At 42.1% G+C, this 26,744-nt stretch overlaps 1 protein-coding gene across 2 annotated transcripts in view; it reads left to right on the forward strand.

Moving 5' to 3' along the window:
• LOC126457339 (ralBP1-associated Eps domain-containing protein 2) overlaps nt 1-26,494 on the forward strand; it is a 138,671-nt gene extending 112,177 nt beyond the window's left edge. For both annotated transcript variants that reach the window (XM_050093552.1, XM_050093553.1), the window contains one exon: nt 21,760-26,494. In XM_050093552.1, coding sequence (XP_049949509.1) covers nt 21,760-21,910 — 151 coding nt within the window. In that variant the 3' untranslated portion in view covers nt 21,911-26,494. The remainder of the gene's footprint in view (nt 1-21,759) is intronic.
• Nucleotides 26,495-26,744: the final 250 nt, after the last annotated feature.

Raw genomic sequence — 26,744 nt, forward strand, 5'->3', positions numbered from 1 at the left:
GCGTTTATGTCCTAAACTCAGTCTGTTGTGAAACTGTGCTCCTTCAAACCCCTCTTGAAGCTGTGGCTGTCAGAATAAGGATGACACGGGAAATAACTATCTGACATGTATACATGACACGCAATGAAGCATAGTCCATCATCTCTTGCTGGTGGTCAAATACCAGCAGTCTCTAAGTGTTCATGGCCTCAATTCAACACACAGAAGTACGACCCCAAATCGTTCCCCTCCCTGGCCACACCATGGGAGGAATGTTAGGCTAAGGATGGGAGCAGCTCTTATTCACCCCGGTATGTTGTATGTTCGAGAGCTGATGGGGAATCTTTCATGACTATAAAGCCTCGGATGTTTGTTGAGCATTTTGAGGACAAGTTTGGGTAGGTGGAGGGCTTGTCCAAAATGAGATCTGGGTCAGTCTTGATCAAATCGGCATCCTCTACCCAGTCATGGGCGTTCATTGCTTGTGAAAACCTGGGGGTGTTTCTGTAACCACCACACCCCATAAGAGCTTAAATATGGTCCAGGGTATCATATTTCACAAGGACCTTCTTTTGCAGTCTGACAATGACCTGCGCGCCAATTTAGAGCGGCGAGGTGTACATTTGGTTCATGTCCACCAGAATCCGAAGGGGCAATCAGGTTGCCGCCAGTGCCTTCATCTTGGCCTTAGAGGGTGATAAATTACCGGAGAAGGTCTACCGCTGTGATGTAAAGCTCTGTATCCCTCCCCCGATGCAGTGCCTTAAATGTTGGAAGTTCAGTCATAAATTTTGGAAGTTCAGTCATATGTCTTCCTCGCTGTACTTTCAGCGTCACATGTCGAGATTGGGGACGCTCATCACATCCCCGTACTCCCATGTGCTCTGCCTCCCATCCGTGTAAACTGTGCAGAACACCATTCGCCTTGCTCGCCTGACTGCAGGATTCTCCAGAAAGAAAGGAAAATCGTGGAGTACAAGACCCTGGACTGACTAACCTACACTGAGGCTAAGAGGAAATTCGAACGCGTACATCCTGTACGTATGACATTGTCTTATGTCGCCGCTACAACAGTTCTAGTCCCATCAGCTCCGCCAACCTGTCACCTCTGAGAGCCGGACGACTACATTGCCCCCTTGATGGTGGTGGTGGGGGGCACTTCCCTCCTTGTTGCTCCTACACCACCTACTTAAGGAGCAGCACCCTCCCCCCCCCCCCCCCTCCCCCTCCCCCCAACCATCAGGGATATCAGTCCCCACTTCTGTGCCAGAGAAGCCTAAGTCTTCTTCAGCTCCTCTCAATAAGAAGGGGTCCCTTGGGTCACTCCCTTCCCAGGTTTCTGCTAGTGGGAACGATGACACCCGCCAGTAGCTGAAGAGCCCAAAACCAGTTTGTCATAGGGCTTCACGCTTATTCTCAGAAACCCAAGGAGCAGCAAAAAAAAAAAAAAAATTCTCAAGACCAAGGGCCGAGCTATGGCAACTGTCAAGCTTTACACCTGCTTTCTGCAGTGCCCTGCAGGAAACCTGGTTCCTGGCAATGCAGACCCCTGCCCTCCATGGCTATAAGGGATATTACAGGAACCATAGCGACTATAATAGTATGTCAGGTGGAGTTTGCGTTTATGTCCTAAACTCAGTCTGTTGTGAAACTGTGCTCCTTCAAACCCCTCTTGAAGCTGTGGCTGTCAGAATAAGGATGACGCGGGAAATAACTATCTGACATGTATATCTTCCTCCAGATGGTGCAGTACCCCTGAATGTATTAGCTGCACTGATTGATCAACTCTCAAAACCTTTCCTACCTTTGGGAGATTTTAACACCCATAACCCCTTGTGGGGTGGCACCGTGCTTACTTGCCGAGGCAGAGATGTCGAAACTTTAGTTTCTCAGTTCGACCTCTGCCTCTTAAATACTGGGGCCACCACACATTTCAGTGTGGCTCATGGTAGTTTCTCGGCTATTGATTTATCAATTTGCAGCCCTGGACTTCTCCTGTCTATCCACTGGAGAGCACATGACGACCTGTGTAGTAGTGACCACTATACTGTCTCCCTAAATAAAGAGACTTATTTCCGTATATAATATAATAAAATAATGGAATAGATGATAATAAAATGTTGAAATGTGTGGCTTTTTAAAATGCATTGAATTAATGAGATTAATGTTTTGACATGAATGACAAGCACAATAAGCTGAGCTATGCCTGGAAACAAGTTCATATTAGTTCATATTATTTTCCAGGGGGGAAGTAGTTTCTTTCTCCACTGTAGATTTGCGCTTACCCTTCTTTATAATGCTAGGTTTGGTCGCTGTGTTCACCTTCAAAGTCTTGACTGTGTTCCCATTGAGCTTACCGGATCTTCGTAATTTTCCAAAGTATGCAGGTGGGCTCAGTTTTTGTAATTATCGTTCTATTTAAAATAACAACTCAGACGACCTTTCTGTTAATAAAACAATACTGTATTCTTCTAAATGGTGCACGTATGAAATACATACTCCTTACTTATTCATAGCGAACCCAAACTGGTGGTCTACAATTACTCGCTTATAATGGCATGCTTCTCACTCGTTCACTAGCTGAGCGCGAATCCTTCCTTCCTCCTACTGGTACAAGAAAAACTCCTCTGTTTTTTAACAACTGAAAATCAAAAATACCTGACGGTAGGCGTAGGCTCTATGATGGGCTACCACTTCATCTTATCTCTTTGCCTTTAAAGAAGATGAAAACATAAAAGAAATGCAAAAGGTTTATCACACCACTTCCCCATCTTCCTGTCACTGCCCCGTCGTCAGGCCCATGGACGCCTGCCCAGATGGGCTTTAAACAAGGCGGACTGGGAAACTTTCACCTTCGCTGTCACCATTGAATCTCCCCTATATGGGAACATCGATGTGGAGGTTGAGCAAGTGACTACAACTATCCTTTTTGCGGCAGAAAATGTGATCCCTTGGTGGTCGCCAGAAGTCGCTGAAGCAGTTAAGGAGTGTCGGTGAGCTCTACAGCGGCATAAGGGGCACCCCTTCCCTGGAGCACCTCATAGCCTTTAAACGGTTCCATGCCCTCGTTGGTCAACTTGTCAAACGACGGAAGCAGGAGTGTTGGGAGAGATACATCTTGACCATTGAGCGCCATGTGTCACCTTCTCAAGTCTGGGCAAAGATCAAACACGTTTTCAGGTACCAGACCCCAACAGGTGTTTCTAGTGTTAAAGTAAGGGGCCGGTTATCTACCGACGCAATTGCAATTGCCGAGCACTTTGCTGAGCACTATGCTCGAGCCTCTGGGTCAGAGAATTAACCCCAGCCTTTTGCACTCTCAAATGGCAGCTGGGAGGGAAGTCATCTTGTTCACTACATGCCAAAGTGAATCCTATAACGCCCCATTTACAGAGTGGGAGCTCCTCAGTGCCCTTGCACATGCCCTGACACAGCTCCTGTGCCAGATCGAATCCACAGTCAGATGATTAAACATCTCTCATCTGACTACAAGTGACGTCTCCTCGTCATCTTCAATTGGATCTGGTGTGATGGCATCTTTCCATCGCAATGGCGGGAGAGCAGCATCATTCCAGTGCTCAAACCTGGTAAAAACCTGCTTGATGTGGATAGCTATCGATCCATCAGCCTCACCAACGTTCTTTGTGAGCTGCTGGAACGTATGTTGTGTCAGCAGTTGGGTTGGGTCCTGGAGTCACGTGGCCTACTGGCTCTATGTCAGGGTGGTTTCCGCCAGGGTCACTCTACCACTGATAATCTTGTGTCCCTCGAGTCTGCCATCTGAACAGCCTTTTCCAGCTGCCAACACCTGGTTGCCATCTTTTTTGATTTACAAAAAGTGTATGACAAGACCTGGCAACATTGTATCCTTGCCACATTATACGAGTGGGCTCTCCGAAGCCTGCTCCCGATTTTTATTCAAAATTTTCTGTCACTTAATACTTTCCATTTCCAAGTTGGTGCCTCCCATAGTCGTCGTCGTCCCCCCCCCCCTTCCCACCCCATATCCAGGAGAATTGGGTCCCGCAGGGCTCTGTATTGAGTGTATCTATTTTTAGTGGCCATTAATGGTCTATCAGCAACTGTAGGGCCACCCGTCTCACCCTCTCTGTATGCAGACAACTTCTGCGTTTTGCACTGCTCCACCAGTGCTGGTGTTGCTGAGTGACGCCTACAGGGAGCCATCCACAAGGCACAATCATGGGCTCTAACCCACAGGTTCCAGTTTTTGGCTGCAAAGTCATGGGTTATGCACTTCTGTCGGCATCATACCATTCATCCAGACCCAGAACTTTACCTTAATGACGATTCACTCACTGTAATGGAGGCATATCGATTCTTAGGACTGGTTTCTGACGCCCGATTGACTTGGCTTCTTCACCTTCATCAGCTTAAGTGGAAGTGCTGGCGGCACCTCAATGCTGTACTTGAGCAACACCAACCGGGGTGCAGATATCTCTACACTGCTGCAGCTCTACAGAGCCCTTGTTCAATCCCACCTTGACTATGGGACTCTGGTTTATGGTTCGGTGGCACCCTCAGTATTGCATTTACTTGATCCAATGCACCATTGTGGCATTCACCTAGCAACAGGAGCTTTTAGTAAGAGTCCGGTAACCAGCATCCAAGTGGAGGCTGGAGTCCCTCCATTGCAGGTTAGATGTGGACAACTGCTGGCCAGTTACTTTGCCCATGTTCGTAGTTCCTCTGCGCATCCGAATTACTGTCTCCTTTTCCCACCCACTGCGGTTCATCTCCCGCATCGGCAGACCAGGTCAGGGCTTCCAATCGCAGTTTGTGTCCGATCCCTTCTTTCCGAATTGGAGTCCTTGCCTTTACCATCTATACTTATGGTCCATTCACTTACACCTCCATGGTGTACACCTAGGCCGCGGCTTTGCCTGGACCTTTCACATGGCCCTAAGGACTCGGTTAACCCCACGGCTCTCCGCTGCCACTTCCTCTCGATTCTTCACATATACCGAGGCCATGAAGTGGTTTACACTGCCGGCTCGATGGCTGATGATCGTGTTGGCTTTGTGTATGTCTCTGGAGGACATATTGAACAGCATTCCTTGCCCAATGGGTGTAGTGTTTTCACTGCCGAGCTGGTGGATATATCCTGTGCTCTTGAGCACATCTGTTCATGCCCTGGGGAGTCATTTCTTCTGTGTACTGACTCCTTGAGCAGCCTACCAGCTATCAACCAGTGCTACCCTTGTCATCCTTTGGTAGTGACCATCCAGGAGTTCATCTATGACCTGGTACAAGCCGGTCATTCAGTGATGTTTGTCTGGACCCCAGGTCATGTCAGCATCCCAGGCAACGAACTTACCGATAGGCTGGCCAAACAGGTTACGCGGAAACCGCTTATGGAGATCGGCTTCCCTGCAACTGACCTGTGTTCAGTACTATGCCACAAGGTTTTGCAGCTTTGGGAGATGGAATGGCATAACCTCAGTACGCACAACAAACTGTGTGCCATGAAGGACACTACGAATGTGTGGTAGACCTCTAAGCGGGCCTCTGTCTACTCCGCATTGGCCTTGCTTGAGTGACACACAGCTACCTCCTGCACCATGATAACCTGCCTGAGTGTTGGTGTGGCGCCAGGCTGACAGTGGCCCATATCTTGGTGAGCTGTCCTCCTTTGACTGCCCTGCGGCAGCTCTTCAGTTACCAGACTCATTACCCATCGGCTAATTTAGTTTTATGTTTCATATGTTACGGTTGGTTTTATCATTCTATATAAGTTTTAGGGCATGTCCTTCGTCCCTTTGTGTTCTCCACTCTAATGCTTTTAGGCTGGATGGTTTACTGTGTCGCAGAGTGGCTGGCTTTTCCTTTTATTCTTGTGGTTGGCCAGCCAAAGTCATCTGCTCTCTTGTTTTTATCCCTCCTACATGTTTCTTGCTTCTCTCTGTGGTTTTCTTTTCTTGTTTTGTCCATAGTATTGTTGGTGTCCTTCTGTCGTTCTTCTGGTTCTTCCTTCGCCTGTTATTGTGCTGTACGTCTCTTTCCTTTTCTTCTTTCCCTTGTGTACTTACTTTACCAGGAACAAGGGACCGATGACCTCGCAGTTTGGTCCCTTCCCCCCCCCTTCTCTCACAACCAACCAAATTATTAAGCCCTTCTGCTACACTGTGGTGATAAAAGGCAGAGTTCATTGCAAACCACTGCTATTCCTTTTGTAACAGGAAGTACCATACATGAGTGATTGGCTGCATACATTATCTGATCAGAAGTATCCGGATACCTGTGCAGGACATTAACATGGGGCAGGTCCACCGTTTGTCTTTATGATGGCTTGAACTCTCCTGGGAACAATTTCAGTGAGGTATCTGAATGTATATAGGGCAATGGCAGTGCATTTGTCCTAAAGATTCAAAACCAGATAAGTCAGTGGTGTTGGATGCTCAGGTCTGGAGTGAAGCTGACATTGTAACTAGTCCTAAAAGCATTACATTAGGTTGAGTTGGGGGTCTGGGCAGGCCAGTCAGCATCAGGGATTTTAGTGTTTACAAATCATTGCCTCACAGATGTTGCTTCATGACAGAGTTTATTTTCATGCTGATACAGTCAGTCATCATCTCTGAACAGTTCCTGTACTGTATGCAGTACACAACGCTGTAAAATGTGTTCATGTCCTTCTGCATTTAGCATTTACTTTAGCAAAATAGGGTGACCACATTCTAACCATGAAAAAGATCCCATACTGTAACACTACCTCGTCTGTATTTTACTGTTGGTGTCACACTAGAAGGCAAGTAGTATTCTCAAAGCATGTGCCAAATCTAAACCCTTGCATCAGATTGTCACAGGCATAACATGGTTAATCACTCCAAATCATCCATTCCCAATCATTCACTGTCTTTACACCACCTAAAGTGTCACTTAGCATGGACTACGGAAATGTGTTGCATATGAGGAGCTACTACACCATTTTACTGCATTTGTTTTGGCTCCTGATGCACGGTCATTCTGCTAGGAGAACTGTGTGCAGCATTTTGGAACTCACAAGTGATTACTTCTGCTTATTTTGTGTGATTTTTTACAACCACCTCCTGCAGTGCTCAGCAGTGCATGTTGTTTAGTACATTGTGTGCCTGCTCTTGTTTTAGCTGTGATAGTTTCTTTTGCATTTCCACTTTAATTATTCCCGATGGACTTGTTACTCAGGCGACATCCAATCACTACTCCACACTCAAAGTTACTGATCTCCCCTGACCTTGCATCCACAACTATAGAACACTTTCTAACACTTCTATTAGATACATCTACATGTACGTGGATACGCTGCAAATCACACTTAACTACCCCACAGAGGGTTCATTGAATCTCTTTCACAATAATTCTCAATTGTTCCAATCTCGAACAGTGCACAGAAGAAACACCTATATCTTTCTATGTGGGGACTGATTTCTCTTATTTTATTATGATGACAATTTCTTCCTACGTAGGTTGGTGACAGCAAAATATTTTTGCATTCCTAGGAGAAGGGTGGTGGTTGAAATTTCGTGAGAAGATTCCACCACAATGAAGAAGGCCTTTGTTTTAATGATGCCCACTCCAAATCCTGTCTATGTCAATGACACTCTCTCCCATATTTTGCGACAATACAAAACGTGCTGCTCTTCTTTGAACTTTTTCGATGTACTCCATTAATCGTGTCTGGTAAGGATCTCAGATCGTGCAGCAGTACTCCAAAAGATGACGGACAAGCATAGTGCAGGCAGTCTTCTTAGTAGATCTGCTACATTTTCTTAATGTTCTGCCAATAAAACACAGTCTTTGGTTTGCCATTCCCACAACATTTTCTTTGTGTTCTTTCCAATTTAAATTGTTCTTAATTGTAATTCTTGGGTATTTAGTTGAATTTACAGCCTTTAGATTCGATTGATTTATCATGTAACCGAAATTTAATGGATACCTTTGGCAATTATGTGCATGATCTCATTATTTAGGGTCAGTTGCCAATTTTCACACATGTGGATATCTTTTCTAAATTGTTTTGACTTTACTAGATGATAAATCACAGTATCATCTGGAAACAATCTAAGATGGCTGTTCAGGTTGTCTCCTGAATCATCTGTATAGATAACGAATAGCAGAGGGCGTCTAGCAGTACCTTGGGGAACGCGAGAAATCACTTCTGTTTTACTCTGTTACTTTCCGTCAATTACTATGAATTGTGACCTCTCTGACAGGGAATCATGCAACCAGTCACATAACCGAGACAATATTCATTAAGCACAAAATTTCACTACAAGCCGCTTGTGTGGTACAGTGTTAATAGCTTTCTAGAAATCTAGAAATACAGGCTCAGTTCAAAATCCCCTGTCAGTAGCACTCAGCACTTCATGTGAGTAAAGAGCCAACCATGTTTCACAAGAATTGTTTTTTCTAAATTTGTGTTGGCTGTCTCTCAGTAGACTGTTGTCTTGAGCTAATTTGTAATGTTTGAACAATATATATGTTCCAAAATCCTGCAGCATATCGACTTTAATGATATGGGCCTGTAATTGAGTGAATTATGTCTATTGCCTTTTCTGATATTGGTGTGACCTATGCAGCTTTCCAGTTTTTGGGTATGAATCTTTCTTCTAGCGAGCGGTTGTATATGATTGTTAAGTATGGAGCTATTGCATTAGCATATTCTGAAAGAACCTAATTGGTACAGTGTGTGAACCAGAAGTCTTGATTTTATAAGGGATCTGTGTTGCTTCGCTAGACCAAGGTTATCTACTTCTATGTTACCGTATTTACTCGAATCTAAGCCGCACTTTTTTTCCGGTTTTTGTAATCCAAAAAACCGCCTGCGGCTTAGAATCGAGTGCAAAGTAAGCGGAAGTTCTGAAAAATGTTGGTAGGTGCCGCCACAAATGACTTCTGCCATCGAATATATGCAGCGCTGCATAGGCATGCTTTGCAGGCACAAAGATAAATACTAGCGCCAAAATCTCCACATCAGTAAATAAATTTAAAAAAAAAAAAGGGTGGAAGACAAGCCTTCTTCTCCGCCCCGAGTTTCGACCACTGCATTTTATACATTATCCAACGAAATAAATACAAATTCCGTATTGTTCATCTTCGAATGTAGCAGCATTTCAATGTAGTACGAAAATCCGACTGGCAAGACTGTTTGGGATGTTTGTCAATATGGCCAACACTACGTTCTGAATTTATTCCTACCTGTGAGAAGAGATGGTTGCTAATAGGAACTTTCATGAATTGTGAATCACATACAGTATTCTCTTCGCCATTAGAATAATACGAATATAAACATTTTGCCGTGTATTCTTTCGTGTTCGCTGCTATCTCATTTAAATCCTATCTGCCGAATAAACTACGAAACTAGGGTGAGACAACAGCAAACGCGGAAGAATATACATATCATGTCATGTTTATATTTGTATTATTCTTATGCCTAATAGTGATACAGGCAGAAATGATGCACGACAATTGACTAGATTTTTAAATCTAAGATGACTCTAATTTCTGTGCAGAATGTAATGTACTAAAGAGGCGTCTGCAAAGATTTTCAAACGGAGAAAAATTTTCGCTAAACTCTCGTTCAGAACGTCTTCTATCAAAAGCAATATATTATTTGGTTCTTGTTGATCATTATCAAAGAAAGCAGCAGTGTAAGTAACAACAAATAGCAGTCTCTTGCCATTGTTTTGCTAATGAAACAATTCCTCTCTTTTTTAATTGTAAGCGGCGGTAGCGCGCACGAAAACAAGCCGTGCCGCGAGCAGGGACAGGCCATAAGCACTCATTATCAGAATGCGACAAACAATTCATGACACAGTACAGTAATGCATTTTCAGCTTAGAGTGACGTAAACACCTATAACAAACAGAACGGCACTTACCAGATCAAAGCAAAGTAAGCAATTAATTCAAGGTGAAAAAGGAAAGGTACACGTATATATACGGACGGAGCGCGTGACGCATAGCAATGGCTACCTAGTAAAGCTTAACTGCTAAGCTTATGACTCGAGCCTACTGTAGCTGTATCGTCATTCATTCAACCTAAATTGTGTCTCATATTACAATGGACCAACTTTGTTTCGATTTGGAGGTGCGGCCTAAAACTTTTCTCTCCCCTTGAATTTCGAGTCTCAAATTTCAGGTGCGGCTTAGATTCGGGAAATTTTTTTTTTCTTGATTTCGAGTCTAATTTTTCACGTGCGGCTTAGATTCGAGTGCGTCTTAGATTCGAGTAAATACGGTACTCATGTTGGCAGCTGTTCATTATTCAAATTATGGAATTTTTACTTTGTTGTCTTTGCTGTAAGAATTTTGGAAGGTGGTTGGTTGGTTGGTTCAGGGGGGGGGACCAAACAGTGAGGTCATTCGTTCCCATTGAATAGGGAAGGAAAGCAGCCGTGCCCTTTCAGAGGAGCAATGCTGGCATTTGCCTGAAGCAGTTTATGGAAATCACAGAAAACCTAAGTTATGATGGTTGGATGCTAAGGTTGTGTTTAGTAACTCGGCTTGAGCTGCATTGTCGTTGATAGTATTTCCACTGCTGTTGCATACACAAGGCATTGATTGTGTCTTGCCGCTGCATACTTTACATACGGCCAGAATCTCTCAGGATTTTCTGCCATATTTCGAGACTTAAGTTTCATTGGGAAACTATTATAAGCATCTCACATTGAAGTCCATGCTAAATTTCGAGCTTCTGTAGAAGATCGCCAATCTCAGAGATTTTGCTTTTGTTTAAATTTGGCATGCTTTTTTGTTGTTTCTGAAATAGTGTTCTGACTCGTTTTGTGTATCAATAAGGTCAGTTCCATTGTTTGTTGATTTATTTGCTATCTCTCTCTCTCAATTGCTGTTGATACTATTTCTGTGGATTCAAGTCGCATCTGGCCCACACTTACATTGTTAATTTGGAAGGAGTGGAGATAGTGTCTTGGACGGGTGTCGAGTGAATTTTTATCTGATTTTGTGAATAGGTATATTTTTAGTTTATTTTTGGAACTCTTGGGGATTACAGTATTCAGTCGCGTTACGGCAACCTGTGTTCACTAATCGCTATATCCATTTTGATGCTCGTTACTAGCTCAGTATTATTTGTTGCTAAGACATCAAGTGTATTTTCACAACTGTTTACTGTTCACATGGGCTCATGAACCAATTGCTCGAAATAATTTTAAGATAGTCGGTTTAGCACAATTTCGAATGAGGTTTTATGTGTACCTCCAGATTTAAACATGTATTTTCTCCAACATATCGAGGGTACATTAAAGTCACCACCAACTATAATTGTATGTATTGGGTACATGTTTGAAATTAAACTCAAGTTTTCTTTGAACCTTTCAGCAATTGTCGGTAAAATAATCCAATTATTATTTTGTTCTGGTTGCCAAGAATGACCTCTGCCCATACTAACTCACAGGAACTATCTGCTTAAATTTCATTACAAGATAAACTACTTCTAATAGCAACAAACACACCAATTGTGTTTAGCCTATCCTTTCTGAATACCATTATGTTCTTTGCAGAAATTTCGGTTGAACTTATTTCTGGCTTTAGTCAGCTTTCAGTGCTTATAACCATTTGAACATCAGTGCTTTCTGTTAGTGCTTGGAGCTCTGATACTTCCGCAACACAGCGATGACAATTTACGACTGTTATACTGATGGTCCTGGATCTACGTTCTTCTTGTGTTCAACCTGCTCCCTTTGAGACCGAAGCTCTTTTTTTTTTGTTTCCACCCCCAAGATCATTTAACCTAAAAAAACCACTCGCTCCCTACTACTTGGGTAGCCGCCTACTGCTTGTAGTGACTCCTGACCTATTCAGCAGAACCCAAAACCTAACCACCGTATGGCGCAAGTTGAGGAATCTGGAGCCTACATGGTCACAGAACCATCGGGACTACTGACTCACACCTTCCACTCAGCTCTGTACCAGAGGTCCGCAATTAGCTATGTCGACTATGCTGCAAATGATGAGCTTTGCTTTCTTCGCACAAGCAAGACTGGTAGCCTGTACTACTTCTGTGAGCCACTTGAAACCAGAGAGAATCTCTTCTGATCTAAAGCGACACATATCATTGGCACTGACATGAGCCACCACCTGTAGCTGGCTGCACCATGTGCTCTTCATGACATCTGGAAGGACCCGTTCCACGTCTGGGATGGCTCTACCCGGTACACGCATGGAGTGCACATTAGCTTTCTTCCCTTTCTTGGCAGCCATGTCCCTAAGGGCCCCTATAATGTGCCTAACATTGGGGCTCCCAACTACCTTTATGATTATCTGCATCTTGCAGGCCAGGAGGTTTCCTCTGAAACAGGGCAAGCAATTGCATCTAGCTGAGGGACAGCGTCAGCCACAGAGTGTGCCTCGAACCTGTTTGTCAGGCTAACTAGAGAGGCCTTTCATTCGGCCCACTGGGAAGTCTTTTGCCACCTGCCGTGCTCCTAGGCGACCTCCCACTCGACTGTGGAGGAGGGGTCAACCTCAGTGCAAGCAGTTACTGGGCTGACCACTGCCATGGACTGATCGGTGAACTCAAACGTGCGGGATGTCCGTTTGATCCTCATCACTGACACACAATACTGATGCCCGTCCACTGCAGCTTCAAGCTGTGTAACCAAAGCCATCGCAGCTTGGAACTGAGATTGAAGTGTCACCATCTTGGCTTTCATCTGCACACAGCAATCACAGTACCTATGCATACTAACGACCGTGGAAAAATACACTACACAGACAAATTATTTATTTCTCGTTCGATCTGCCAGATACATGGCAGACAAATAATGACAGTTGACACACACTACGGAACTCTACTATAGACATGGAGGAAATGCAAGAACTGTATCCATTAAATGAGGTTAATACACAGAGATTCAAAAACTGAACCACCATAGCACTTGGGTGAGTCTAAATAATTCATTCCTGATTAGGATCTTGTAATATGTGAGAAAATTGGTTTACTTTCTGACACAGATGAAAACCTGAGAACTGTGTCTGTTACATGTTAAATTAACATGCAGAAACTTAAAAAACTAAACTACGAAAACACACAGATGAAACTATACAACTCGCTCCTGGTTAGAAACTTGTAAAATGTCACAAAATCTGTTACTTCTCTGTTGCTGTTATGTCTCTTGACCAGCTGCTGCTGCCTGACATCTGTCACTCAGAAGTGGAAGGGGAAATGTGGCCTACTATCACAACTGGAATATAATGTAGTGGACATTGCTCATTAGGAGACAGTGTCATTACTGTTACAGTAAGAGAGGTCCATCTTCATGCTTGAGTATTCTGTTCTGTGATAGAATAAGAAAAGCCATCACATTGTCCATAATATGCCTGTTGAAACTGTGTGAGAAATCTCTGTGAAATGAGTTACAGCCGCATGAAAGTTTATCCAGCAACAGCTCTCATTGTGCTGCTCCCTACCGACAATGCTCAACAAAGTATACATATGGTTACAAAGTTCAGAGAATAAATTTTTCGCTCTGCAGTTGAGTATGCACTGATATGAAACTCCCTGGCAGATTAAAACTGTGTGCTGAACCAAGATTCTAACATGACCTTTGGCTTTCCTTGGCAAGTGCTCGACTGACTGAGCTACCCAAGCTTAACATGATTCACCTCACAGCTTTGCTAGTGGCATCAGCTCATCTCCTACCTTCCAAACTTCACAGAGGTTTCAAAGTAGAGCATTTGTCCACAAAAAGGCAAGTTCAAGTCTCAGTCTGACACACACTTTTAATCTGCTAGGAAATTTCAGGAAATCCTTGGTGGACAATAAATAACGGAAGGAGTTAAGATGAAAACTCGCTGTAGAGTTGAGATATTGAGTAGTCTGTAGGCAAATAAACAAGAGTGAAAACAAAGAAGTTTTTGGATGCTTTCCTTCTTCAGAGGTAACTAGTTAGAATAAATTATAGTGGCCTGGTGTGCAGTGATCTCTCTGAAGAGGTGGAAGAAATGTTCTGTTTGTCAGGATGGAGATCAGCTCTCGAATCTGGGCATCATGGTTTCAGTGGAATGGCGAGGGTTAGAAGAGTCCACCTGAGGAGTAAGATAGCTGCACCAAGACAGAACGTTAATGTAAACTCTTTATTATTCCAACGAATTTGAGCAGCTACAGGTGCATGCCCTTGTCCGGTGGTGCAGCATGGTCAGGCACTGATCTCGCAGCCGTTGATATAGGATCGTTGTTGTGAAGACTGCATTAGGCTGCTACACACAATGTGGCTTCAGTGTGGAGGAACTTTGCATAGTAGAAGTTTCCTATCAGTGCTTTGTCAGATGATGATGTGGCTGACTGTTGTTACGCTGCTAGCGGGGTGACCTGAGTCCTGCCCAGCTGAGGCACGTGACATCTGGCTGGCAACAGTCACTGTTGGCAAGCACACAGTTACTTGAGGGCTGCAGTTCTAGCCTCAGCCCATCAGGCAGTGGCTGGACATGATTGGCAGGAAATCCTGTCAGTATTATGGCTAAGCGATGGTGACTTCATGGCAGAAGCGAACACCGTGACTGCTGATGACTCGGTGATTCGAGTGGTGACCTACTTGACCAGATGGCAGATGGCCTGAGTGTTGCTATAGTCATATATGATACATGGAGAAGTAACCCCCCCCACCCCTGATGTTGGTAATTGCCTGGGAATTGACTGACTGACAGGGGGATGGTACTTCCATGCAGTGCATGCATGTCCCCTGCCCCCCCCCCCCCCCCCCCTCACTCACTCACTCACTCACTCACACACACACACACACACACACACACACACACACACACACACACTCTCTTATCTCTTTACAAACTCACATTTGTCTCTACAACATTGTTGTCCTGATGACAGATTGCATAGGTTGGAGTGAGTGAGGGATGAAAGGAAGCAGGAAGGGATAGTGAGATGTGAACAGAAGTGTGGGTGATGGCTGGGAGGAGAGGAGGCTATTAGTGTTTAACGTCCCGTCGACAACGAGGTCATTAGAGACCGAGCGCAAGCTCGGGTGAGGGAAGGATGGGGAAGGAAATCGGCCGTGCCCTTTCAAAAGAACCATCCCGGCATTTGCCTGAAGCGATTTAGGGAAATCACGGAAAACCTAAATCAGGATGGCCAGAGACGGGATTGAACAGTCGTCCTCCCGAATGCGAGTCCAGTGTGCTAACCACTGCACCACCTCGCTCGGTTTCTGGGAGTAGAAGCAGCAAGCATACAGTATACATGATCCAGTCACATTAATGTCACCACTTCCTATGTTTGACATCAATGTGCCACAACTCACAAACAGCAGGTGCCAGCACTAGCAGTATAGGGTATATAAAGTGGTTGGGGGGGGGGGGGGTTACGGAAAACAGTGCAGTCATTGGTATAATGCAGAAACAGAGAGATTTATCTGATGTCCAAAATAGCATGATCTTCAGGCCATCCCTTTCACTCTAAAAAGGTCTTAGCCGACAACACATTTCCCTCGAAATGTGATTTGCTAACAGATCTACTGTACCATATGCACACGTGCCTCTGATCATAGGAGCATCCCCTTGAAAAAACTGCAAAGGAGAATTCCACTCATTAGTCAGTATCACCCTGGACTGGTATAACTTGACCATATCATGTGGCAAAGCTTCAACTAACTTTAAAATGTCCTGAAATGAGGAAAGTTTCAAGTACAATCCTTTCCAACTCTCCCAGAGTGATAGCATGCAATCCACACAGTCTAAGAAATATCCTATTAAATTGTTATGCAACACCCTCTCCAACCCATTGCTACAAGGGTCATATCAGTGTGGGAGATCCAGGTGCAAGACCTGCCTCATTCACCATCCACGTCCTGTTCTGGCCCTGTCACAGACATATCTTAGCTTAACAGAGGTAGGGACACCTGTTAAATCAGTCTTATCGTATAGCATGTCAGTCCCCCACTACGTATCAGCTTCTTTTGATTGTTTAGATAGGAATTGTCCTAGTAACAGAGTCTTTGATCCCTCAGTTCTCCTGGCCTCAATCACTGCCGATATTCCTGGTCACACTCAGCTGCACCCCTGTTCATACACTGACCCTCCCTACCCCTTTCCCCACTTCACTCACCCCACAATAACAGCTATCTTTCAGCAGTCTCCGTATTCCTGTGTTCTGTTTTCCCCATCGAGTCCACTCTTCCACATCATTGTGTGTCAGAGCTAGCTCATTGGTGCCACATTTATGTACTGTGTGCTTGCTGTCTCACCTTTCCAGCTGCCAACTTCCCTTCCTTCCATCCCTCAGTTCCCTCCTCGCATCCTCTGTCCCCTTGCCTACTCCATCTGATACAACTCCTCATTCCAGCAGTAGCAGTAGCAGCAGTGGTGGTGGTGGTGGTGGTGGTGGTGGTGGTGGTATTATTAGTTGTTGTTGTTTTGTGTGTGTGTGTGGGGGGGGGGGGGGGTGGAGGGAGGGATAGAGAGAGAGAGAGAGAGAGAGAGAGAGAGAGAGAGAGAGGGGGGGGGGGGGAGAGGGGAGGTGGAGGGGGAGGGTGCCTAGTTTTGATAGAAGTTGCACAGTAGGAACATAAAAATGTTTTGGGTTGCGGAATATCATTGAAGTGTCTGCCAAAAATCTACAGACCCTTGTTGCTGTTTCTTTTTTGTCAGTTGTTGCAGAGACTGGAAAGGATATGGTAGAAAAATGCAGTAGTTAGGGGAGCTATATTTGATGTATGAAACTGTCAAACAATGGAAAATCCAGGATTTAATGTAACAATATTATGAAAAGGAAAGCTGCTACTCACCGTACAGCGGAGATGCAGAGTCGCAGATAGGCACAACAAAAAGACCGTCACAAATAAAGCTTTTGGCCAGCAAGACCTTCATCAAACACACACACACACACACACACACACACACACACACACACACACACACCTGCAGTCTCTGACAACTGAAGCTACAGCAACTTTCCTTTTCATAATAATATATGAAATTGTGGTTGACTGCACTATAATTAACACAGGCACAGGTGACGCCAGCAGTGGGAGTCTGATGCCCCGTGCACAAAAACTGCCACAGCCAAGGGTGGTAGCTGTGGAAGCAATTTGTAATTTCAAAAGCTTTACTTTTCTCTTTCTATGTTTTGAATAAAAAGAAGTTCATCAGCTAAAAAATGAAGAGTATAATGATGTAGTAAAGGAATGATTATTTGAGTGATATCCTCAACCAGTCAGGAAAATGTGGTAGACACAAACAGGCTGTTTCAAAATTGCACCGACAAACTTTGAGGGGTTATAGACATCTTGAGGAACAAAATTAGAATACGGACCAGTGTCGGGAAATGTCATCTAGTGTTGCTAAAGGGTGTCGAAGTTGTAGGCACCGGCGCGTGTGTATGTATATACATACAAGGTAATTCCGTCATGATGTTATAAACTTTCAGGAATGGTGGAGAAGGATAAATGTATTAGTTTGAGGTAAGGACCTGGTTACAGAGACGAATGAGCCTAAAGTTATAAGTGAAAATCGTTTCGATACCTCTGACAGTGGAACATGTGTACCGATACTGGTATTGCTAAGGTAGTAGGGTATGTAGCTTTTAGAGGTGGTAGTATGGAGGAAAACTAGAAATAAATATTTAGTAACCATTGGCTCTAAAATGCATACCTTTGGAGCTATGAACACTTGTTCATCTTCACTGCATGTTTACTAGATTTTTTTTTCTTCTTTTGGTCCATACTGTCACCTCTGAAACTTACCTACCACACAATCTGAGCAACAACATTACCGGTACATGTATTTCACTGTCAGAGGTATCAGAACGATTTTCACTTATACTTTTCGAATCGTGTGTTTCTGGACCAGGGTCCCTTACCTCATGTTGATACATTTAACCTTCTGTCACCCCAAAAGTTTTTAATGTCACCACCCTGTATATACAAACAGAGAAACTGGCACCTGTAATATCGATGCTTTATAGCCTCACTGGATGACATTTTTGGACACTGTTTCCTATACTCATTTATTTCAAGACACCTTCTACATCCCCTCGAAGTTTGTCGGTGTAATTTTTAAACACTACGCGTATCAAATGGAACATTGCAGCTTTTAAAGGTATGGTGATAGTTTCAAGCAAACAATAACAGGAACTTGATAGACTGTGCTGAACTGAACAAAATTATTTGAAAATGTTTACAGGAGAAGTAAGAAAATACCATAAAAATGGATGGGAAGAAATGAAAGTATGAATAAAATAATCTTATGTTGCATAGGAATCACATTTTGTCGGTGAGTATAGCAGGTGGGACAGTAAGTACCAATAAAGACAAAACTGTACAAGAATTTTGTGTAGTTTGAGAGATTAGTCAGAAATACATATGGTTGATTAAGAAATAATGACAGTCTGGAGGTAATTCCAGAGGAGATGTAGCAACTGTTGAGGTTAGAAGTAGTTATAGGTGCTTGGATTGATAGTATTCCAGGCAAAGTAGCACACAAGAATCTTGCAAAAGTATTAACAGAATGTCTCTGAGGAAGACAGTTGCACGATACTGGATCAATGCTGAAATTATTGTAGTTCAAACGAAAGAAGAGAGCAAATACATAAGAAACTACAGACATGTCGCCTCCCTCTAAATAATGTTCATCATATTCAGTGAAAGCATTACCAACTGCATAGAAAAACTATGGTTTTTTTTTAATTGGTAAAAAACAAATTTGCTTTAAAATTGGATATAGTGCAATGGTTCATTTGCAAGTTGCTAAATGTTATAATAAGGAATAATACATATGCTAATGCCACAGCTTTCATTAGACTTCACCAGAATGATGAAAAATTTAGAAATGAAAGAGGAATGAGCCGAGGAGACTCATGTCTCCAAAACTATTCTCAGCAGTCCTAGAGGAAATTTCCATATCCTCAAACTGGGAAGACTACACATGGATGTAACTTACTTTAACGACCCTCATTTTGCCAAAGCTGTTGTACTATTTGCCTCTTGTCCAGATAAGCTTTAACAAAAAATCCTAAATCATGTGTAACCACTATATTGAAAAGAAAACAGCAGAAATTTACAATGAAGTCGTAGAACCAAATCATAAGTTGTTATGGCAGTTTAAGACAGCTGGACAAGCAGAAAAAATGTTAAAGAGAAGAGTAAGATGGTCTGAAGCACTTTTGTTAAATTTAATAGTATATTAGAGATCAAGTACTGAAAGAAAATTAAGGCTTATTCACCGGGTAATGGAGAGATGCATGTTGGAATTGCAGGAGTGATAGGAAAACAAACAAATCGACTATGTGATAGTCTGGAGTGGAAGACATACACTCCTGGAAATGGAAAAAAGAACACATTGACACCGGTGTGTCAGACCCACCATACTTGCTCCGGACACTGCGAGAGGGCTGTACAAGCAATGATCACACGCACGGCACAGCGGACACACCAGGAACCGCGATATTGGCCATCGAATGGCGCTAGCTGCGCAGCATTTGTGCACCGCCGCCGTCAGTGTCAGCCAGTTTGCCGTGGCATACGGAGCTCCATCACAGTCTTTAACACTGGTAGCATGCCGCAACAGCGAGGACGTGAACCGTATGTGCAGTTGACGGACTTTGAGCGAGGGCGTATAGTGGGCATGCGGGAGGCCGGGTGGACGTACCGCCGAATTGCTCAACACGTGGGGCGTGAGGTCTCCACAGTACATCGATGTTGTCGCCAGTGGTCGGCGGAAGGTGCACGTGCCCGTCGACCTGGGACCGGACCGCAGCGACGCACGGATGCACGCCAAGACCGTAGGATCCTACGCAGTGCCGTAGGGGACCGCACCGCCACTTCCCAGCAAATTAGGGACACTGTTGCTCCTGGGGTATCGGCGAGGACCATTCGCAACCGTCTCCATGAAGCTGGGCTACGGTCCCGCACACCGTTAGGCCGTCTTCCGCTCACGCCCCAACATCGTGCAGCCCGCCTCCAGTGGTGTCGCGACAGGCGTGAATGGAGGGACGAATGGAGACGTGTCGTCTTCAGCGATGAGAGTCGCTTCTGCCTTGGTGCCAATGATGGTCGTATGCGTGTTTGGCGCCGTGCAGGTGAGCGCCACAATCAGGACTGCATATGACCGAGGCACACACGGCCAACACCCGGCATCATGGTGTGGGGAGCGATCTCCTACACTGGCCGTACACCACTGGTGATCGTCGAGGGGACACTGAATAGTGCACGGTACATCCAAACCGTCATCGAACCCATCGTTCTACCATTCCTAGACCGGCAAGGGAACTTGCTGCTCCAACAGGACAATGCACGTCTGCATGTATCCCGTGCCACCCAACGTGCTCTAGAAGGTGTAAGTCAACTACTCTGGCCAGCAAGATCTCCGGATCTGTCCCCCATTGAGCATGTTTGGGACTGGATGAAGCGTCGTCTCACGCGGTCTGCACGTCCAGCACGAACGCTGGTCCAACTGAGGCGCCAGGTGGAAATGGCATGGCAAGCCGTTCCACAGGACTACATCCAGCATCTCTACAATCGTCTCCATGGGAGAATAGCAGCCTGCATTGCTGCGAAAGGTGGATATACACTGTACTAGTGTCGACATTGTGCATGCTCTGTTGCCTGTGTCTATGTGCCTGTGGTTCTGTCAGTGTAATCATGTGATGTATCTGACCCCAGGAATGTGTCAATAAAGTTTCCCCTTCCTGGGACAATGAATTCACGGTGTTCTTATTTCAATTTCCAGGAGTGTAATTATGAATGCAGTGAAAATGAAATAGATGTAGCTGTGATATATAAACCAGCTAAACTGATAGATTCAGCAAGGCTGGATCCTGAGAGATAAGAAGCAGTAGGGATTATGACCTAATGTAGGTGGATCGAAGGTATTAGAATGTATATAAACAGGAGCAGTATGTATGCCTGTAACTGAAGTCTGTACTGTAGTGTGATGTCCAGAGGAGCCCTTCATCAAGCAGTAGACACCTAAGAACAGAGCTCTCCTTGCTTCAGCTTAAGGATTATTTGATGTGGATTATCCGCTTGGGGTTCCTTGTCTCAAGTGATATTAAATTTTTATACACAGATGTTAGATCATCATGTATAAGACCTCGTTTTCTTAAAGATAATTTGCTTTTATTGCTATATTGTTGATACAGTCATTCTTTGGTTTAATGCGTAGGAAATTCCAGCTGCATTATTAGAACACTGAGACAGCGTTCTTCACCACATCAGGTTCTCTGTGGTTGTGGAGTAAGGTAATGTGCTGCCCTATTGTAACAAAGAGGTCAGCTTATGGCATAACCTCAGCATTTGAATAAAACCTAACACACAAGGACATTTATTTGTATGTTGTAAACGACGATGAGCTGGTACAGATGATGTCTATAGACCAGGGAATTGGCATAGCACCCAATAACTGTCAAAAAATGAGACAACGGGAAGTAGTATTTTGACGATGTGGCTGCAGTAATAGGCAAAGCTTGAAGCCATTGCGGAAATAACATGGGGAAAAAACCCTACTCTTCGGAAAAGAGCAAAATACTGACTGTGACTGTTAATGAGTAAGAAAAACTTAATCCTGAAGAAGTAAATATTAAATCAATTCTTGGGTGTGCATTGCAACTCTTGAAGTCTGTTAAGGATAAGATACTGGGTGGGAGTGCAGTTATTATTACTATGAACAAGCAGTGGTACTGTTGCTTGTCAACATTCGGATGTTATATGAGTGACATCTATGCCTCTTCCCCCCTCCCTCGAAACTGATATAATTGTAGTACATTCATTTTGTTTTGCTACATTATTTACACTGTAAATATTCTTCATTGTTTTAGGCCATCGAACACCTTGCGTCAACTTCAAGAACAAAACACACTGCTGCTTAGAGTGTGCCAGGAACTGAACCAAGAATTAGCAGAAGTTCAAGAAGAAAGGGCCTCTTTGGAAATGCAGTTGGAGCATCTCAGAAGTCACCTAACAGAATGAAAGCCCTTAAATTAAAGAGTATATTGTGTACTGGAATTTCTCAAAGTACTGTCTTGTACTTTTCTGGATACAAGGCAATTTTCAGTTATAGAATTCTTTATTGCATGGATAAGAGACAGTTGTGGAGTCTAAAAAATATATATGTTTATTATGCTATTTTGTAATAATCTATGAAGAGAATTAAGGTTGAAACTGCTAGATAGTTTTTGACATAGATGTATGTTAAAATGTGCAGTTTATTTTATATGTTGACATGTATGTCAGAAAGAAGGGAAAAAATCTGTTAGATCATTTTAAGTTCCAGGCAGTTACTAATATAGTAAAAAGACCTCCTTAAAATGTGTTGTTTACTGAGCAACAGTCAATGGCATTGACTGCTAAATGTGCTTTGTATGTAGTCAAGAGATCATAAAAAACCTATGCTGGACACTCCAGATTGGCTTGTTTTGCAGAGTATATGCAGTTACTATGGTGTTCTAAAATAATGCTTCAAGGTGCCACAAGTATTATTGTGTTAGTGCTGTACGTTTTGTACATTGGTGCTCTTGTTCAATTGAGTTGTTTTGCCTGAGAAGTTTGGAAGTTGTGGCCAGAGGTGTATTTTTTATCTTGGGAGTTTTTCCTAGACAGATTACCTCTCTTGTGCTCAATATATGCCTTTTATATTGTTATTGTTGACCTTTGTAATTGAACATGTAGTTATTAATATATGAGAGCATGTAAAAGCAAAGATTCCAAATTGTGAATGTAATTTTTAAATTTACTATTTTTTTAATTCATTGTAATGATAATGGGGATGTTATTCAACATTATTTTTGTTTGTTTGTATGTGAAGATTGAAGTATACATGTTTGTCTTTAATATACTGACAGTTTTGGTTAGTTACTATTGCTGAAACATTTATGTGAAGTTAAACAGGCAGCTAATCCAAAAAAGTTGTAGAAGCCATTGTATTTGCCTGCTTACCTTGTTGACAGAAAATTGTCATAAATTGCCCATTCATATGCCAGCATCTGCATTATTTACTGTCTGTGTAGAGATGGAAGTGCTCTGATTGAAATTTTATAGCAAAATTCTCTGTGCATATGTATTGATAGCAGGTTGAAGTATGGAAGAGTTCCAGACCAGATCTAGTTGCATGAGTGTATTGTCCAGTGAGTGACTTGGGAAAACTTTTTTGTGCCATAAAATAAGATAATTTGGAAGTAAATGAAACTGGGGAATCTACAGTCAGTGTCACAAAAACATCGGATGGAGCTTCATGTAATGCTCACCTTTGGTTACACACGTTCAGAGTTAGAGATACTTGGTACTGTTGCAGTACTTGTCATGTTAAGACTTTTATGTACTGATGAGTTCATGAATATTTGTATGATCTGATTTTTTTTTCTTTTTCTGTTGTGTATCCTAATGAGAGTGAAGCTTTCTGTGTACTTGAAAGGATGGTAGTCTACATTGTGTGTGCTAATTTAAAACAAAACAAGAAAATCCCAATAATTATGAACTAGAGTAGATAATTAAAAAGACTATACAAAGGAATATAGTGCAACTGTGCGATATTGTAGGAAAAAAACTGAATTAAATCTCTATATTTTACAACCAAAGATTTGCTTTCAGGCCGAGGGACAGCAGAGATTAGGACATGATTAAAAATAGGATCCCAGAATCTATGGAAAATATACTATGAGGCTCCTTAACCACCCTTCCCAATCCTCAGTTAAAGGTGTTGCATCAAAAGCTTGTATAGTTAGTGTATTAAGATTGAAGTATAGTGCTGTTCTTTAACGTCATAGATCTGAATTACATGAGTAATTCAGTTAAGCATATGAGTAAATTTCAAAATTCCAATTTCCATTGTCAATCTCATTTATTTTCATCTCTCTCTTGCTGTTTGTTTTGTGATTAAAGAGCCTTGTAGCAGTTCATATTTTGTGATCGAAAGTCCATACTGCCAATTCATGAATTACCTCGAAGCAAGAGGTTTTTTTCCAAAAGTTATGTATTCACGTACTTCTGTTTTTGGTAACTGTAACCAGTATACTTCCAGCAAGTTGTATATTGGTTATTTTTTCACTTAACGTGGTTATAGCTGTACAAAGCCAATTCACACAGTTTATTGATCCATGCCTTACCCTTTCTTATCAGTATGTTACCATTATTTTTATACAAAAGAAAAGAAAAGGAAAGAAACAAGCACCAATTTTTGTTCTTTCTTCAACAACTTAATATTCAAATTCTGTTTGTTTTGTTATTGTAATTGTTTGCAATTTACAAGATAATTTCTTTTTCTAACAGAATCTACAATTCAGACTAATACACAGAAAACATTGTTTCCGTCTCTCTAATCCCAGCAATCAGTTTAAAACAATTTGGGGATGTGTACCATTGTCCCTTCTTCATATTTCATATTAACATACATGGAATGAATGTTTGTCAAATTTGGGGTTGACTGTGAATATTTACACAAGCACTAATTATACGGAGTTATTGTGAGAAAGAACATTCAAACAGTGGAATCACATCTTTCATTTTTAGTCCTCGTTGCAGTGGTCACAGTACTGTTCTTTTTTTCTTTTCTTTTCTTTCTCTTTTCTTTTAAAAAAAGAAGAGGCGAGAGTGCATTTTCTTGTGTATAACTTGAATGGAACAAAGTGTTGAATAGATTGCCAGCAGTTATGCCACCACCTGCTTATTCATTTGTGTCTGTTTATAGACTGCTGTGTTATAGGTATGTCTTTGTGTATGGAGTGTATATTTATTGAGATGTACATTTGATTTACCCATGTTATGTGTTGTCTTAATGTAGCAGTCATGATTTAAGCATTATGTGTGAAACTTGACACACTTGTATGTATTATACTCCAGTGAGATTATTCATACTCAACTTAGGACTAGCTGATTAGTGTGCCACATGGCAATATCTGTTAACATTAGTTCGTGCAGTTTGTATGTACCATTTGCAGTAAGTTCCCTCATCACCAACTTGAAATTACATATATTTTCCTTCAGAATGAATTTTTACCCTGGAGAAAATCTCTTTCTTTTTGTAGTAGGGAAAATCTCTTTCTTTTTGTAGTGAAGTTTATGTTGTTGTTGCCATAAAAGAGCAGATAGCATATGTAACATCTAATAAACAAAATCAGCTATGCTAAGCTGATAAATGGGCGTTAGATGATGAAGGTGGGATCTGAGATGTTTGAGAGGAATAAAGGGAGAAAAAAGTTGTGGTACATTGGGTCTTCAGCTTTTGGGACAAAATGAATAATATTCTCTTTCCCACTTTCTACTTGGTTTCGATTTTTACCCATGTTGTATGAAATGTAGACTATATATTTTATCAGAGCAGTTGTTGATTTAGCAAATTTTAGGTAATTGCTCCTCACACTTTACTCCAGTGCTTACTTTGCTCCCTGCAGTCTTGTAAACAAATTTTGTTTTTTACGTGAGAATGATAATATTTGTTTAGGTACTAAAATGTCGATACGACAAATTGAGAAAGCTCTTGTAGTCACCAGACTAAAATGTCAATACGACAAATTGAGAAAGCTCTTGTAGTCACCAGACAGGTGACGCATATCATAACCTGCTATAATGTTAGTGTTCTTATTTTTTCATTTGTCATTATATCACCATGTAGTTCAGTCTTTCAGCTAAAACTGCACAACTTGATTAAGAAGCAAATAAGTAATCTCATTATCAGTGTTGATGATTCTAGTAACACTCTATTTTCTGTGCTGTGATAATGTTTATAAAATATATTATTTTTTTATTTACATAAAAGTGACCAAAAATATTGAATATTTTTACCTTGTTGCCTAGTTTCATGTACACTGTTTGCTGGCCACAACTTTAAACATTTGTTGTGTGTGTCATGCTTGTGACAGACTACCCGTAGCGTGGTATTTCGTTGCATCTACATGTTAAATATATTTGAAGTCACAGAATGCTATGTGAATGAGTCACCATATAAAGAGTTTTACTGTTATCTAAAGCATATGGTGCAGTTTTGTAATAGCTGCAGAGAAATGTTGTATTAATAGGCAATAAACTTGCTTCAAAATGCTTTTCCAAAATTATTTGTAATTCTGAACATGTATAGTCGACACACTGCTCGCAAGTCCTTTACTTGTAGATAAGAGTCTTGCTTTTTTGTAATACTTAAACCTCAGTTCTATTCAGTTCTTAAGGAATCAGCTTTTTTTTTTTTCATGTTTCTACATTGTTGCAAATAATGTACTGGTAACACATACGAAGAGTGTGGCATATTTGATGACTTCGAAAGTGAAACAAAAAAGTTTCTCTTTTTCTGTTAATGTCAGAATTTTGAAATACGTGTACTGCAGTTACTAACAGCTGCAATATGGTTGAGACCTTCACATGGTGCATTAAATTGCACTTTTTGTAGAAATTGTGTAAGTTAAAATCACAGAGAGACTTTTGCCTATTCTTTTTCTTGTTTTGTCCCAGTGTCTCAATTGTTGTTCTTTTGTCATGTATTGTTTTTAACTGTCATTCTTTTGTCATCTATTGTCTTTGTCCCTTTGTGATTTTCACAATTTTCTAAATTGAAATTTTCGTTTTATACATGGCGTAGAATTGTTCAGTTACTTACCTTGCACCTTCACATCCCCATGATTGTTTTCCTTCCCCCATTCCTTCATTCAGTCTCACAGTGTGTAACATGCTTTGCTGCATGTAGGAAGGCTCTTCAGGTACATGGAATGAGTTAATAAATAAATAGGGCAACAGCAGCTAATAAACAGAAGCTTCTGCTGTATATCATTAATTACAAACTGCTTGTGCAGAATTAGAGGCATTAGTGTCAATCTGTTCT

The sequence above is a fragment of the Schistocerca serialis genome, chromosome 2, assembly GCF_023864345.2.
Source record: "Schistocerca serialis cubense isolate TAMUIC-IGC-003099 chromosome 2, iqSchSeri2.2, whole genome shotgun sequence".
Lineage (NCBI taxonomy): Eukaryota > Metazoa > Arthropoda > Insecta > Orthoptera > Acrididae > Schistocerca > Schistocerca serialis.